Here is a 15000-nt window from a genome sequence, read left to right as displayed (position 1 = left end):
TAAGAATTATATAAATAACTTTAAACATGTTAACCCAAATCTAATGGATATGGCATGCCTACTGTAAGTTTACTTTATTAATGGTTTTTACACATAGATGGGTACACTTGTACTAAGACACCATTAAATACATACATTTGGAAATGCATGGATTGGTGATTACAAAATAATCATTTTCACAAGAGTTTAGTAATATCATCAACTATTTGACGGATTGTAGTAATTAGTTATGCAGTCAGAGCATTATTTATTCTCACCGTGTAAACATGATGAGTGACTTAGAAAAAGGTTGGTAGGTGTTTTATGTTCTCTGTTGTGTATATATCGTCTTTATTTTTGATTTGCACAGAAAATGCCTTGGAAGAAATTTGTCTCGGTTTTCATTAATCCCTTGGTGACGGGTGAAGAAAACAAAAAACAAAACAAAAAAAACAAGGCTCTGGCGATCAATGGCAACGGCAACGACTTTGGGAGTTCGGTACATCAAGCCGAATAACCGGCTCGTAGCGCTTGGGTGCTGCCGTGGTGTACAGCTGCATGCCACATTTCATGCGGTTTGTTTTGACGTCTATAGACGTGACCTGTTGTTAAGGGGCTAAGGTAACCGGTCCATACACTCTAAAGCATGAAGACCTTATGGTCATCCACTAGGACTGAGCCCTAAGAAATTATAGCAGTAGTAGGTAGCAGAATTGATAAATAAGTACAATATAAATTGCTAAGAACTCCCATGATTTGCTCAGTTTGGCTCTTGAACCTGTCTGGGTTCCATTGCCTGTCAGATGTGGCACATTCCCTGATAATTACAAAAATGTATAAATACTGCAAATTCTAATTGGAGGGAGAAGTTGTATTTCAAAAAGTAAAAATAAAAGAAAATGGAAAAGAGAAGGTCCAATCATGGAAGCTGCAATGAGACATATTGCAAAAAAATAAATGAATTAACCCCACTGTAAATACAAACATTACTATGAAGGTTAGTGCATGTGAACCAGTTTTGGGCTCTGATCCTTAATGCCCTCCTGATGACTTTCCTTAGTTAGGGATTTGCATTAAATCTAATTAAGACAATCACACCTTAAGGCTACTGTAGACTTTAACATGGTAACACAAATAATGTTTAGTTTGGTATTTTCTCCAAACTTTACAATGAAATTGATGTATCCATAGTCTCATCCCAATATGAAATCATACTCGATTCATTTTGCGTCAAGGGCTTGAAATGACAGCTGTAGTAAAAAATGCCAATAGTCGGGCAAGTGATATTCAGCATTTGCTCATATTACATTATTATTATTTATAGTTATGTCAGAAAAAAGGAGAGAAGAAAAAGATAAATATATATGTATAAATGAACACTTTAACACTGGGGAATGTTAAATACCTATCATTTCATACTGATAGGAAAACATTGGTTAAGGGTTATTGAGTGGGGAATGTTAAATACCTATCATTTTATACTGAAAGGAAAACATTAGTTATGGGTTATTGAGCTTGGTTCTAAGTTCTTGGGAGTACGAAGAATAATTTTTAGCCTTCCTAGAAAGTTTTTGATATTGTTTACATACCAGATACTTTGAGTATGAGTGAGTAAGCACGTTCATGCATACAAACACATGCACTCACATTTAAACTCACATTTAGCCCATCCCTACTGTAATACAAGTTAATTTATTGTCTTTACACGTAGGTGGCTCTACAAGTGCTTAATCACCAAGAAGTCTGTCATTAGTCCTCTCTACCTCTCTGACCTGTTTACCCTGTTCCTTGAGTTTTTGAAAGTGCCTTTTGTATTATTTCATTCTTTAATATTATCAAGATATTAATAACAATTTAATAATCCTAATATCAGTAAGAATAATTAGTGTCAATATCAATTATATGAGAAAGAAAAACGCATTTTCCTGCCAATTCAAGGAATGGGGAAATCGGTGTCAATCGCTAGGGCCTACCGATAGACTCATTGCTGGCTGTCACATGTGGAGCCATCTGTATATAACTAAATTCACAATAAAATTACAGGTGACTACATAAATTAGTGGTTATTGGATTGAGCTTGAGTAGAAATGAACTGAGCATGGAACACCTAAAATCCATGTTACAATTTTGTATTTATTTTTTCTTCTGATACAGATCAGTACCACAAAGGAAGTATATACTTGTGGATGTATAATTTGCATTTTGCACTGGGATATACTGAATACTTTTTTTTTTTTCAGCAAAATATGGTTTCATTAACAAAATTGCTTTATTCCAACAGATATCAAGGAGATTTTGAAAAGGATTCAGACAGAGACAGTGGATACCATAGCCATGGAAATGCAAGTGCTAATTCCGGCTTTGGCCATCAGCAGAGAGGGGCAGTTGCTATGTCTCTTAATCCTTTTACAAATCTACCTTTTACACCAAGATATTATGAATTATATAGGTAAGTGCTTTAATTAATAATTATGATATAAGTATGTTTATCTTTTGGAGATGAAAATCAGTAAATGTTCATAAGAAAGATTGTCTTACATTAAAAATTTATATGATTTTTTTTACTACAGGAAAAGAATTGGCTTGCCAGTATGGGAATACCGTAATAGATTCTTTGAGTTGTTGGGCCGTCATCAGACCATTGTATTAGTTGGAGAGACCGGGTCTGGTAAAACTACACAGATGCCCCAGTGGTGTGTTGAGTTTGCTCGTTCGAAAGGAAAGAAGGGAGTTGCGTGTACCCAACCCAGGAGAGTAGCAGCCATGTCAGTAGCTCAACGTGTAGCAGAGGTAAGGTGTTTGTTTATTCTTTAGGAATAGTTTAGATGACTTGTCTTTTTCATTGTTTCTCTTTTGACTTTCAAGTCAGGTTGTAAATTTCATTTGAGATTTCCCTTTTCATTTGACCCCTTGCTAAGTTAAAATGGATGATAATTTTGAAGTAGAACTGTTCAACATATGCAGTAACTTAACAAAATATATATTTCTTTATCCTGGGTCAAAGTGCCTTGAATTCTAATTTAAGTTAGAAGATAGGGCTGATTTATTGTTTTATTGTTTGTCTAATCATTCATATAATCTAAAAATGTCCAATATTTTCCAGGAATTAGATGTAGCTCTTGGACAGGAGGTTGGTTATTCCATCCGTTTTGAAGACTGTTCATCATCAAAGACTGTTCTCAAGTACATGACTGATGGTATGTTACTTAGAGAAGCTATGAGTGATCCGATGCTTGAAAATTACCAGGTGAGTTTTTTGTTTATTTTAGATAAGGTTACATTGATATATGGGACTATGAGACAAGTTTAGTTGAAACCACAAATTGTACTTTGATATGTGAATCAATTTGCTATTCTTTCACCCTCAAAAAAAAATATCTGCATATAATAAATGCTGTTTTGAACTCTTGAAGTTTGAGTAGTTAATGCAAGGTAGTGGATTTATTCTTTGACAAGTGAGGGATTAGATCAGGAGATATATTTCTTTTTTTAATGAAATTAAAAAGAAAATTTAAGAAGATATTAGAATTTGCTTTTATGAATTCCTTTTTAAACATAAATGTTTAAGATAGGTAATGTACTATTGCAGATTAAGTTACTAAAAATATTATTCCTCAAACAGGTAATCTTGCTTGATGAAGCTCATGAACGTACACTGGCAACAGATATCCTCATGGGTGTCTTGAAGGAGGTCCTTAAGCAACGAAGTGACTTGAAGCTAGTAGTTATGTCTGCCACTTTAGATGCTGGTAAATTCCAACATTACTTTGATAAAGCCCCCCTACTGAATGTCCCAGGCAGAACTCATCCTGTCGAAATTTTCTACACACCAGAGCCAGAAAGGGATTACTTAGAAGCTGCCATTAGAACTGTCATACAGGTAATTCAGGATTACTTTATTTCTGAATTAAACTTAATAATCTGTTTAGTAATGATTTTGATGGTAAATGGAAATTTCTATTGAATGAATAGGAAATTCAAAGTTGTCATCCATGTTTTGATTCTTTACAGATACACATTTGTGAAGAAATAGGTGGGGATGTTTTGTTGTTCCTTACTGGTCAGGAAGAAATTGAAGAAGCGTGTAAGCGCATCAAGAGAGAGGTAGATGCTCTTGGGCCAGATGTTGGAGAGCTCAAATGTATTCCTCTGTATTCAACACTCCCTCCCAATCTCCAACAAAGAATTTTTGAAGCTCCACCTCCCAACAAACCCAATGGCGCTATTGGTCGTAAGGTGGTGGTATCGACAAATATTGCAGAAACATCACTAACAATTGATGGTGTTGTGTTTGTGATTGATCCAGGCTTTGCAAAACAGAAGGTAAGATCCCAAGACAAATTATTAATGATTGGAATTTACATACAGCTATTTTCAACTTGATATTAGATTTTCATGTTGATATTCATAGCATTAGTAAAAAAATACATTTTTCCTGCTAATTCAAGGAAAGGTGAAATTAGGTAAGGTTTCAAGATCTACTAATTGACTCCTTTGTGGCTAAGCACTAGCTGAGCCATCTATGTGCAGAGACATTTTACAAAAAAAATAAAAAAAATAAATGAGCTCAGCATTTTCCCGGGCAGCATGTGCTTAATTAATAATTATGTTACAGGTGTACAATCCAAGAATCCGTGTAGAATCATTGTTGGTCTCACCAATCAGTAAGGCTTCTGCTCAGCAGCGTGCTGGTCGAGCAGGTCGAACCAGACCTGGCAAATGTTTCCGCTTGTACACAGAGAAGGCTTTCAAAAATGAGATGCAGGTAAGGTTTACTGTTTATATTAAGTTTGTAATAAGCGACTTTTAAAAGTTGGCTTTTGATGTTTTCAGAATATGCAGATTTGATTTTAGAAATTTTAGGTGTTTATACTTGCTCAAGAAAGTAGAAATTTGATCTTCTACTACTAAAAACAGGAATTGTACTATGTTAATTTTATTGTAATTGGCATCTTTCTCTTTTCTCTTTCAGGACAATACCTACCCAGAAATTCTCAGATCCAATCTTGGCTCGGTAGTTTTACAACTAAAGAAATTGGGCATTGATGATCTTGTGCACTTTGACTTCATGGATCCACCAGCACCTGAGACACTTATGAGAGCCTTGGAGCTGCTAAACTACCTGGCAGCCCTCAATGATGATGGTCAGTTTACCTGTATAGGACTAGCAGTATGATATAGATTAATATTGTATAGATTAGTTTAGAGAGGAACAATTTAAACTTTCAGCTAGGGACTGTGAATGACTTGTGTAACTTCCTTTTGTTTTAGTGTCCTACGTCTATTCAGTTAAATAGCAAGAACAGGTTAACACTGGTAATTGAAAGGATACTTTTAGACAAATCCTAAAGTGAGTACTAAGGTCAAATAATAGTTGTTATTATTTTCTTTTTTTCAGGTAATCTGACTGAATTAGGTGCAATTATGGCTGAGTTCCCACTTGATCCTCAGCTGGCCAAGATGGTTATTGCTTCTTGCGATTTCAACTGCTCAAACGAAATTCTGTCCATCACTGCCATGCTCTCAGGTTAGTTACTAAAAGGTAATGGTATTTTTAGATTGCTTAGAATTAGCTAAAGAGATGAAAACTCCAAAAAGTAAAGGATCCTAATGGATGATGAACAGTTTCATAAATAATTGTTAAATCTTTATTCTTTCTCTTGAATTTGGTTTTTGTATTGGATAGGTTTTAACAATACTTAGTTCCTTTATCAAAGTAAATCATGGAGAGATAGGTAAGGACAAACTTTTATAATCCTTTTTTACCAGCTTACATGCTCCAGATAGTAACTGAAATAGGTAGTGAGAAAGTTTGAATCAAATTGGTAGTAAGACAGTGGGAACTGTTATGCACTACACAAGTGCAGCACGGCTGAAGTAAATCGTCACTGTAATGAGCCACACTGTATTAGAACCACATCTTTCCATCAGTCCCCCAAGGTAATCTTGACTGAAATTGACTGGTGTTCAGAAGCATCAGGCTACATCAGCAAGGAATCAGGAGATTTTTTGGGAGGAAACTCGCGAATTTATGGCCAAATAGGTTTGATTATGGTGTGGATCTCTGGAGGTTGTGGTTCTAATCTGGTGTAGCTCCCCTAGGTGGCTGAAGTAAAGTGTTGAGCAAGCCAGGAGGGGCGCTGCCCTTCGCCTTGTGAGGAGGGTGAGGCTTAATGTTTGGGCCGTACCCTCCCTCTCCTGCCGTCATGCGCGGCTGTGGTGGGGCCGGGTCGGTTTCCCAATTCTTGCTACAGTACCCCAGTGCTTTGTGCGCCCTAATGAGGCTAAGAAGGCTGCAGACGAGGCCAAGATGAGATTCGCCCACATTGATGGTGACCACCTTACGCTGCTCAATGTCTACCATGCCTTCAAACAAAGTGAGTATTAAAAAATATAACGTATGTTTTCTTAAGTCTTGTATTTTAGTGGCTCGTTTATTTTCTGTTTTAGAAGGTTAATAAAGCTCAAATAACTTTACGTGATAAAGTATTTGTAATGTAGTATGAGTGGGACAATTAAAAAGGAAAATAGCAGATGAGTCCACTTCAGATTTTTTGAAAGAAGTCTTGTTATTGCTGAAGATATTTATAGTTGTCCAAATAGAAAATGGTTGGTAATTAAATGAACTACTTTTTTTAAGTGTAAGTTATAACGTGTATTTTTGTGGACAGCATGTGGACATTTGCATTTCGTTACCAAAAGAGCTGTTTGTAAGAAATGTGCTATACAAGTAATTTTTTTGCATGTATCCATTGATTTTTTTTGAATCGGCATGGAAGTATACAAGTTGTAAATAATACCAGTGCATATTATTCTTTATCTTTGTATTCTTTGGCATTTTATGAAAGGAGCTTGTCATTGAAATTATATTGAAGTAGGTAAATAGTTTATTAAATTAGTTCCTTTACTTTATCCAATGCCTCTGGAAGAATTTGTAGTTCACTGGGCGTTTTTCTCAAGGGATTATGTGCTATTTCAGATACACTGCACCAACAAAATGATACTTCTTTTTCTATCACTTGTATCTAAAACACCATTTTAAGGTTTTGCATATTTAAAGATGCTTGATATTCATTTTAGTTGCTAGATTGAACCTGTAGTAGCCTCATTATGTACTCTAGAGTCCATTTCAATTAATCAGGTATTTCACATTCTGTGCACTAGATGGAATGTTTTATTGAGGGATAAAAAGAGGACTTTCTCTCATTTTTGCAAATCTTATTCTTACAAAATAAGTGATTGTATGCAGTTGTATACAAGGGTGCTACTCCCATGGTTTCAGTACTTCCCTTTTTTTTTGTCAGACTTCAAGACAGTCACACTGGGGTAGTGCCACATATCAGGCTGAGTATTTGACACGATCATGTTAACTAGAGTGAAGGTTACTTAGATTCATAGTAGATGCAAGAGAGCACAATGTTTTGGTGTGTGACATCTTCCAGGAATAGCAGGCAAATGGTGTATGTACTAAATATTGTCCTTTATACAAAAAAATAGCCAGTTAGAGCATTACACGTCCTGTTCTCCCTTGGGCTATGCCCCAGGGCATGTGACATGTGGGCAGTGGGTACCTTACGAAGAACAGCAGAAAATGTAATGCATGCATCATAGCAACATGTGAAGAACTTGTTGCCCAAAGCACATTACAAGATTTTGTATCTTGGGGATTTTCTTTCTTTTGAACCCGAATTTTTACTAATTACAATTCTTTTTTTCCCTGATCCATTATACTCCGGTAGATATGGAGGATGTGCAGTGGTGCTATGACAACTTTGTCAACTACCGTTCACTCAAATCAGCTGATAACGTTCGACAACAGCTCTCGAGGATCATGGACCGATTCAGCCTCAAACGTACCTCAACCGACTTCAATTCTCGTGACTACTACATTAACATCCGCAAGGCTCTTGTATCAGGTTTCTTCATGCAGGTAGTATTATAATTGTTGATCAGTATATAAAACAATGTAATATGAAAATGAACAAGGTAAAAATCAGAATTGCTCACACAATAATTGTTTGTTGCTTCTTTTGTATTATGTTTAGTCTTCAAAAATAGAAGAGCATTAGTGTATGTGCATAAATATGTAATGTATCTTTAAAGGAGAACTTATTCATTTTGATACATGCTATTCTGTTTGTCAGGTGGCAAATGTATGACAGGTTCATAAGTACTACATTAAGACCATTTGTTATTTCAAAAGTATATATTACATATTGAAGATGCAGGTAGATTCAACAGTTATCAAATTTTCTGTCTGATTGAAATGCTGTTTGATGATATTTATGGTAGTATATTTCATATTTCAGATTGCTCATCTTGAAAGAACTGGGCATTACATGACTATCAAAGATAACCAGGTTGTGCAGCTTCACCCATCCACTTGTTTAGACCACAAACCAGAGTGGGTCCTTTACAATGAGTTTGTCTTAACCACGAAAAACTACATCCGCACAGTGACAGATATAAAACGTAAGCATTTAAAATATGATTGCACATTTAGTCGATAATAAGTAAACTACTGGTTCAGTTTCTACTAATTTATTTCAGTAGGTATATTAGATGACACTTTTGATAACTTTGTAATTAGTAGTGAATAGGTTTTTTTTTTGTAATTTATTGTTTCATAGAGATCTTATTCTTAAAGAAAGGATTATAATATATATTGTTGATTCCTGTTGAATTAAGCTTATACAGTAATGCATGCAAGCCAATTTTAGTGTCAATAATGGAGTGATGGATTTGCAGATGTTTCAATCTCTCTCTTTACTGTGAAAATGGAAATTTTAAAGACCATTTTGTTAATATTAGGTAGTGTTACCTATACAAGACAATACTTGTAGAAATATTCAAAAGTCTAAATTAGTCAGAGAAGTAAAGATTAAATGATACAGCCATTGATGTCAACTTTTTGGTTTTGCATTGTCTTGGGTGTTTAATTTAGTTTTGCTAGGGGTTATTTTCATTCTGTATATGGTAATTATACCATGGTAAAAGTGCAGAGAGTCCATATGTTGAAAATAGAATTGTATCACAAAAATAAGGAGCCATGCATCATGTATTGCTTTTAAGACTACATATTTGTATCATAAAGTGTGTTGTAATGGATTGTCAACTGTGGGACACCTGTTGCATCAATTTTTGTTGCCAAGATTGTATGTCAAATGTAATTGTTTTACTTTTAAGTGTGAATTATGTTTTTGCTTCATCAACTCCCTCAGATAGTTATGTTACCAATTTTCTTGTCATAAATGCACACAGGATATTTTCTATTTCAAAGTACAGTATGGCTAGGAAGGTCCAAAATTTTATGTTTGATAGGTAGAATGTGATTTTCTGTATAATTTTAGACATGAAATTAACAAAAAAAAAATTCTTCTTTTTAGCTGAGTGGCTGATAAAAGTTTCTCCAAACTACTATGACATGCAGAACTTCCCACAGTGTGAAGCCCGGCGGCAGCTGGAGAGTATTATTGCACGCCTGGAATCTAGACAGTATAGAGAAGGGTTCTAGGTGTCTTCAGAGAGGCACTAGGTGGAACATTGAAGTAATTAATAAACTAGAAACTGTAATCTATGGCAGAGTTTTTATTTGTTGGCATATTATGGAATAGTTCAATAGCTGAACCACTCTTTCTTGAATAGGAAATTTTCAAAAGATTATGGGGTTGGGAAAATGTTATGACTTAGATTGATGGGTATAAAACAGAAGCAGTCTTAGTGTCTTTTTTTATGTAGATGGAATGTGAAGTAATGGGTATTAGTTGTGTATGTTTTGAGTATTTTATAAATGCTTTATTTTTCACATTTAAATATTTCATTGTTTGGTTATAAGTCCTGAACTGTTACCATAGGAAAGGAAAATGTATAAAGCAGTTATTAATATGGGTTTTAGGGATTTTGGGCATGTCACAAGGTAGCCATTACTTCTTTAGAACATATATAAAGACCTCATTTTGAGGAAACTCATTGAAATGGTTGGAAATCATCTTATTTTCTATTATAAATAATTGTAATGTATGTACAAACCTTCAGACTTCTGTATGAAATTTTTTTGTTGATTTCATTGTCACATTTCTGGTAGTATTTTTTGAACCTTTAGAAAAATGGACAAAAACCAATCTAAAGGCTACTACCATAAGATATCATTCCCATTGTGTACTCACTGAAGATGCCAGTAGTTTAATTATAAGCACCAGTGCTACGGCATGTAGCAGGGTCCACAGATAATCTTCATGTAGAAAAAGGAAAAAAAATCTTTTGGCTTATGTTCAGCAATTAATAAAAGATTTTCTTAACATGGGTTTTTATTGACAACTTTAAGGAAACTCATTGATTTGATTGTCCTGCTGTAATGTATTTTCCATATTGATGATTAGACGGACTTGTGCTTTCCTCACTGTACATTAGCTAGTAACCTTAGGGTTAGGTGTCTGAGATCCAATTGCAACATTTAATGAAACTAAATAAAATCAAAAGAAGGCAAGGACCTGAAAGTCGGAAGTGGAATTTTGAAAGCCGTTTTCATTCCCTTTCCCTCCCAAATTTATAAAGATCAATACAATTACTACAGACTGTATCCATATATACATATACCATGTTGCCCGAGAATTGCCATTTTGTCAAGTCTGACATTTAGCAAAAGTGTTAAAAAAAACACTAATTAGTGGGCATTGACTGCAAATCAATTGATGTGTATCATAGCTGTTGGTATAAGTCGCCATTAAATAGGATCGCCTCAATCCAGGAACTAAAAGGAATTGAAAGCCTGGTTAATATTCCAGTTCATATATCAGGTGAAGTATACAGTGATGTGCTAAATTTAGTTACTTTAAGTACTCCACAGTGGCAAAGACAAGATACCAAGTCAAAGAAATTGATATACGAAAGATCGCAAAAGGGTCACTTGTGAAACTTAGTGCATTGAAAAGGGTTCACTCACTGAACAAGGATTACAAATACACCAACATTCAGTGGCTTCATAAGGCTTTCAAATAGCAAATGTGAAAATGCGAAAGTGCAGCTGTTAAGACCTAGCCCTTGTAATTATGCTCACATGGAAATTCATTTTTTTATTCTGTCAAGTCTGGGGATAGCGACCATGACTTTGAGTATAGGAAATTGGTAAGTAAAATATATCGTTCAGACTTGAGAGTTTTGATAAACAAAGTTGATTATTTTCGAGGGTTTGGAGTGCACGTTCTTACTTCAGATAAGATACTAAAAAAATATACATATATATATATAATATATATATATATATATATATATATATATATATATATATATATATATATATAAATATATAGATATATATAAATATATAGGGAGGCATAAATTAAATATTCTGCCAGGCCTATAGCGGACAATAGTAGGGCCTGCTTAATGGTACTTAACCATAGAATATGAACATGTGCGTGTGCAAATAATAATAAACATGCCTGGTCATCTGCAGCGTCACATGATCTAATACGTACAGGAAAGCAGCCGCCGTGGCTACCTTGGGTACGCTTACATGAATGAGTTTTGACTAGACCACGTTGAACTTGATAACAAAAACATGAATATATATATATGTATATATATATGTATATATATATGTATATATATATGTATATATATATGTACACATATATGTACACATATATGTACACATATATGTACACATATATGTACACATATATGTACACATATATGTACACATATATGTACACACACACACACACACACACACACACACACACACACACACACACACACACACACACACACACACACACACACACACACACACACACTACACACACACACTAACTACACACTCACACTAACTACACACACACACTAACTACACACACACACTAACTACACACACACACTAACTACACACACACACTAACTACACACACACACTAACTACACACACACTACACACACACTACACACACACTACACACACACACTACACACACACACTACACACACACACACACACACACACACACACACTACACACACACACACACTACACACACACACACTACACACACACACACTACACACACACACACTACACACACACACTAACTACACACACACACTAACTACACACACACACTAACTACACACACACACTAACTACACACACACTAACTACACACACACTACACACACACACTACACACACACTACACACACACACTACACACTACACACACACACTACACACACACACACTACACACACACACTACACACACACACTACACACACACACTACACACACACACTACACACACACACACACTACACACACACACACACTACACACACACACACACTACACACACACACACACTACACACACACACACACTACACACACACACACACTACACACACACACACACCACACACACACACACTACACACACACACACTACACACACACACACTACACACACACACACTACACACACACACACTACACACACACTACACACACACACTACACACACACACACTACACACACACACTACACACACACACACTACACACACACTACACACACACACTACACACACACACTACACACTACACACACCCCAATCCCTTGCCCGTTGTTGTCGTGGGGGGGCTTAGGAGGCGGAGACTGGGACCCAATGCTGGGGAACTCCCCAACCTTGGGACTCAGCCCTCGACTCAACAAAGTTTGCATGGTCTTTTTTTTCCCCTCCTACTTTTTCGTTTCTGTCCCTTCACCAACCCCTTCTACTATCCACTTCATAAGGTGTGAGAGCCGTGCTGAAAGGATGAAAGGCTGACTTTGTGCCAGACCTGAACGGCCTGAGGGAGCCATGGGCACGGTATTCCCCTGCTTTAGTTGTCTAGCCCTTACCCCTCAAGCGACCCTGAGGGGTGGACCATTTCTCTCCCTAACATACTCCAGGCTTATCATGGCCAACAATGAATAACCATTAACCATACCATTATTAGAGGCAATGAGGCTTGCCTCTTCATCAAATAGCTCCACCAATTCAAACTCGCCCGATTCCCTGACCCCAGGCTCTCCTTTGACCACGGCTCTGAACACTGCAACTAATACCCCCTCCTCAATGCCGACTAGTACAGTATCCACCCTAATCAACACCCCAGGAGACATTTCTACTCCTAACATGCTCAACTTCAACAACTATACCCCCACAACCTTCTTCATCAACTACCCCATCCTCCCTTATTACTACCTTACAACCTTATTGTCCACCTCCCCATAACACTACCTCCCTCAACACTACTCCCTCTTCCACATGCCCCCGTCCTTCTACTACCCCCATCTCTACAAAATTCTTAAATAATCTATTTAGCCCAGCCAAATGGGACCGATTTTCGTGATCCCTCCCACAACTTCTCACACTTTCTGCTTTGACAACCTGTTTTCATTCCTCAAATGCATATATATCCTTCACTTGATCTAACCCCTATACATTACCTTACCCAACCTTAACCCATTTACTCGTCAATTCCTTTGCCCAACTTTGACGACTAATCACTAACTCAACCACCCTTCACTACCATTTACTATAGTGCTACATGACCTTAGATGTCTAGCACATTTATTTTGCTTTTAACCATTAACCATTAACCATTTAAAAGGATGTGAATATTGAGTCTCATTTCCACTACTTTGTTAGGTTCCCCCTTTTCTCCTTTGGCTGAAGTCCCCTGCTTATCAGTATCATTTATTCCCGCCCATCACCCCAAAGCTGCAGATATTTGTGAAATGACAATCAACATTCACCCACAGTTAATTTTCACACTACACGCTAATTTTGATTAGGGAGACGTTTGCTACAGAGAGAGAGAAAAAAATACATGTATCACAGCTTCTCTTTTCTGAAGATATTATGTGTCAGTGCCAATTACTCATATAAATGACTCTGAAAAGCCTTGAATTTTGTAGGCTATTTAAGTGAAGGGGACAAACCACAAGATGATACTTTTAATAGCTGATATTCCCGACGGAGCTCTGTATCGTGTCTGATCGCGGGACATGGGCATGGAGGTGTGTTTTTGAGGATGGTGCCAGCGAGGACAGAATCAACAAATTTCCTTGTGGTTTTGAAGTCACTATACTTTAAAGAATCAGGAAGTTTGGGCTTTGGATTTGAGACTTACTTATCAAGTTACGGAAAGCTTTCTTTTTTAATTCACTGACATATGGGTTTGTTCTTCCAACCTGGGACTAACAATGCCTGTGTCTGGCATTCTTTCATTAGGCGACATGCAGAATATCATACTTCAAAATCGCTTTCCAGAACGGCCTCCTTGGTCATTTTGGAAAAGCTTAGATAATTAATGAGACTTCGATACAACAATCTTTGATATCATGCTTCTCCCCAAAGAGGGATGGAAAATTTCAATTTGTTGCACAGTATGTTACTAACAGACCGTCCTAAAGAACAAGAAAGAGTGAATGTATTGATATCCTACACTTTAATTATAGCATTTTTTTTTTTATATCATTCTCATTGCTATCAACATAAAAGCATATTACTATTTTTTTTAAAAGTAATATAAAAAAGTGCATGGAGAAATATATGAAACAATACCCACTCAAGTGAAGGAATTAGTACATGTCACTGTGAAGAGGATATTCGCTCATTTTAGTTACAGTACCTGCAACTTCCAAGTAGTTACCAGAAAATTCAAATGTTATGATGGTGCACCGAAGATACAAATGGTATAGCGTACAAATAGTATGAGATCTTATACTGAAAATTACTTCTGAATTCTAACAACATAATCGGTGGACAATTCTGGCGCGGTATGGAAAGAAAAGAGATGATGTTGATAATGGCAAAAGCAACAACAATAATAACAGTAATAATTATAATAATGGTAATGACAACACTAATAATGATAATTATAATAATTACAAAAAGACAAGGGTAATAATAGTGATAATATTGATGATTATAATAATAATAACAAAAAAGACAACTGTTATGATATTGATGATAAT

The 15000-nt window shown here is 36.1% G+C and overlaps 1 protein-coding gene across 1 annotated transcript in view; it reads left to right on the top strand.

The window, feature by feature from the left end:
- Positions 1-10277, top strand: part of LOC125027058 (putative pre-mRNA-splicing factor ATP-dependent RNA helicase PRP1) — an 11476-nt gene extending 1199 nt beyond the window's left edge. Inside the window, exons 2-13 of the mRNA XM_047615734.1 lie at positions 2261-2428; positions 2550-2769; positions 3083-3226; positions 3602-3859; positions 3991-4302; positions 4595-4744; positions 4952-5123; positions 5378-5506; positions 6234-6356; positions 7719-7909; positions 8289-8451; positions 9366-10277. Coding sequence (XP_047471690.1) covers positions 2261-2428; positions 2550-2769; positions 3083-3226; positions 3602-3859; positions 3991-4302; positions 4595-4744; positions 4952-5123; positions 5378-5506; positions 6234-6356; positions 7719-7909; positions 8289-8451; positions 9366-9493 — 2158 coding nt within the window. The 3' untranslated portion in view covers positions 9494-10277. The remainder of the gene's footprint in view (positions 1-2260; positions 2429-2549; positions 2770-3082; positions 3227-3601; positions 3860-3990; positions 4303-4594; positions 4745-4951; positions 5124-5377; positions 5507-6233; positions 6357-7718; positions 7910-8288; positions 8452-9365) is intronic.
- Positions 10278-15000: the final 4723 nt, after the last annotated feature.

Source organism: Penaeus chinensis, chromosome 7 (assembly GCF_019202785.1).
Source record: "Penaeus chinensis breed Huanghai No. 1 chromosome 7, ASM1920278v2, whole genome shotgun sequence".
NCBI classification, from domain to species: domain Eukaryota; kingdom Metazoa; phylum Arthropoda; class Malacostraca; order Decapoda; family Penaeidae; genus Penaeus; species Penaeus chinensis.
This window is presented reverse-complemented; position numbering and strand designations above follow the sequence as displayed.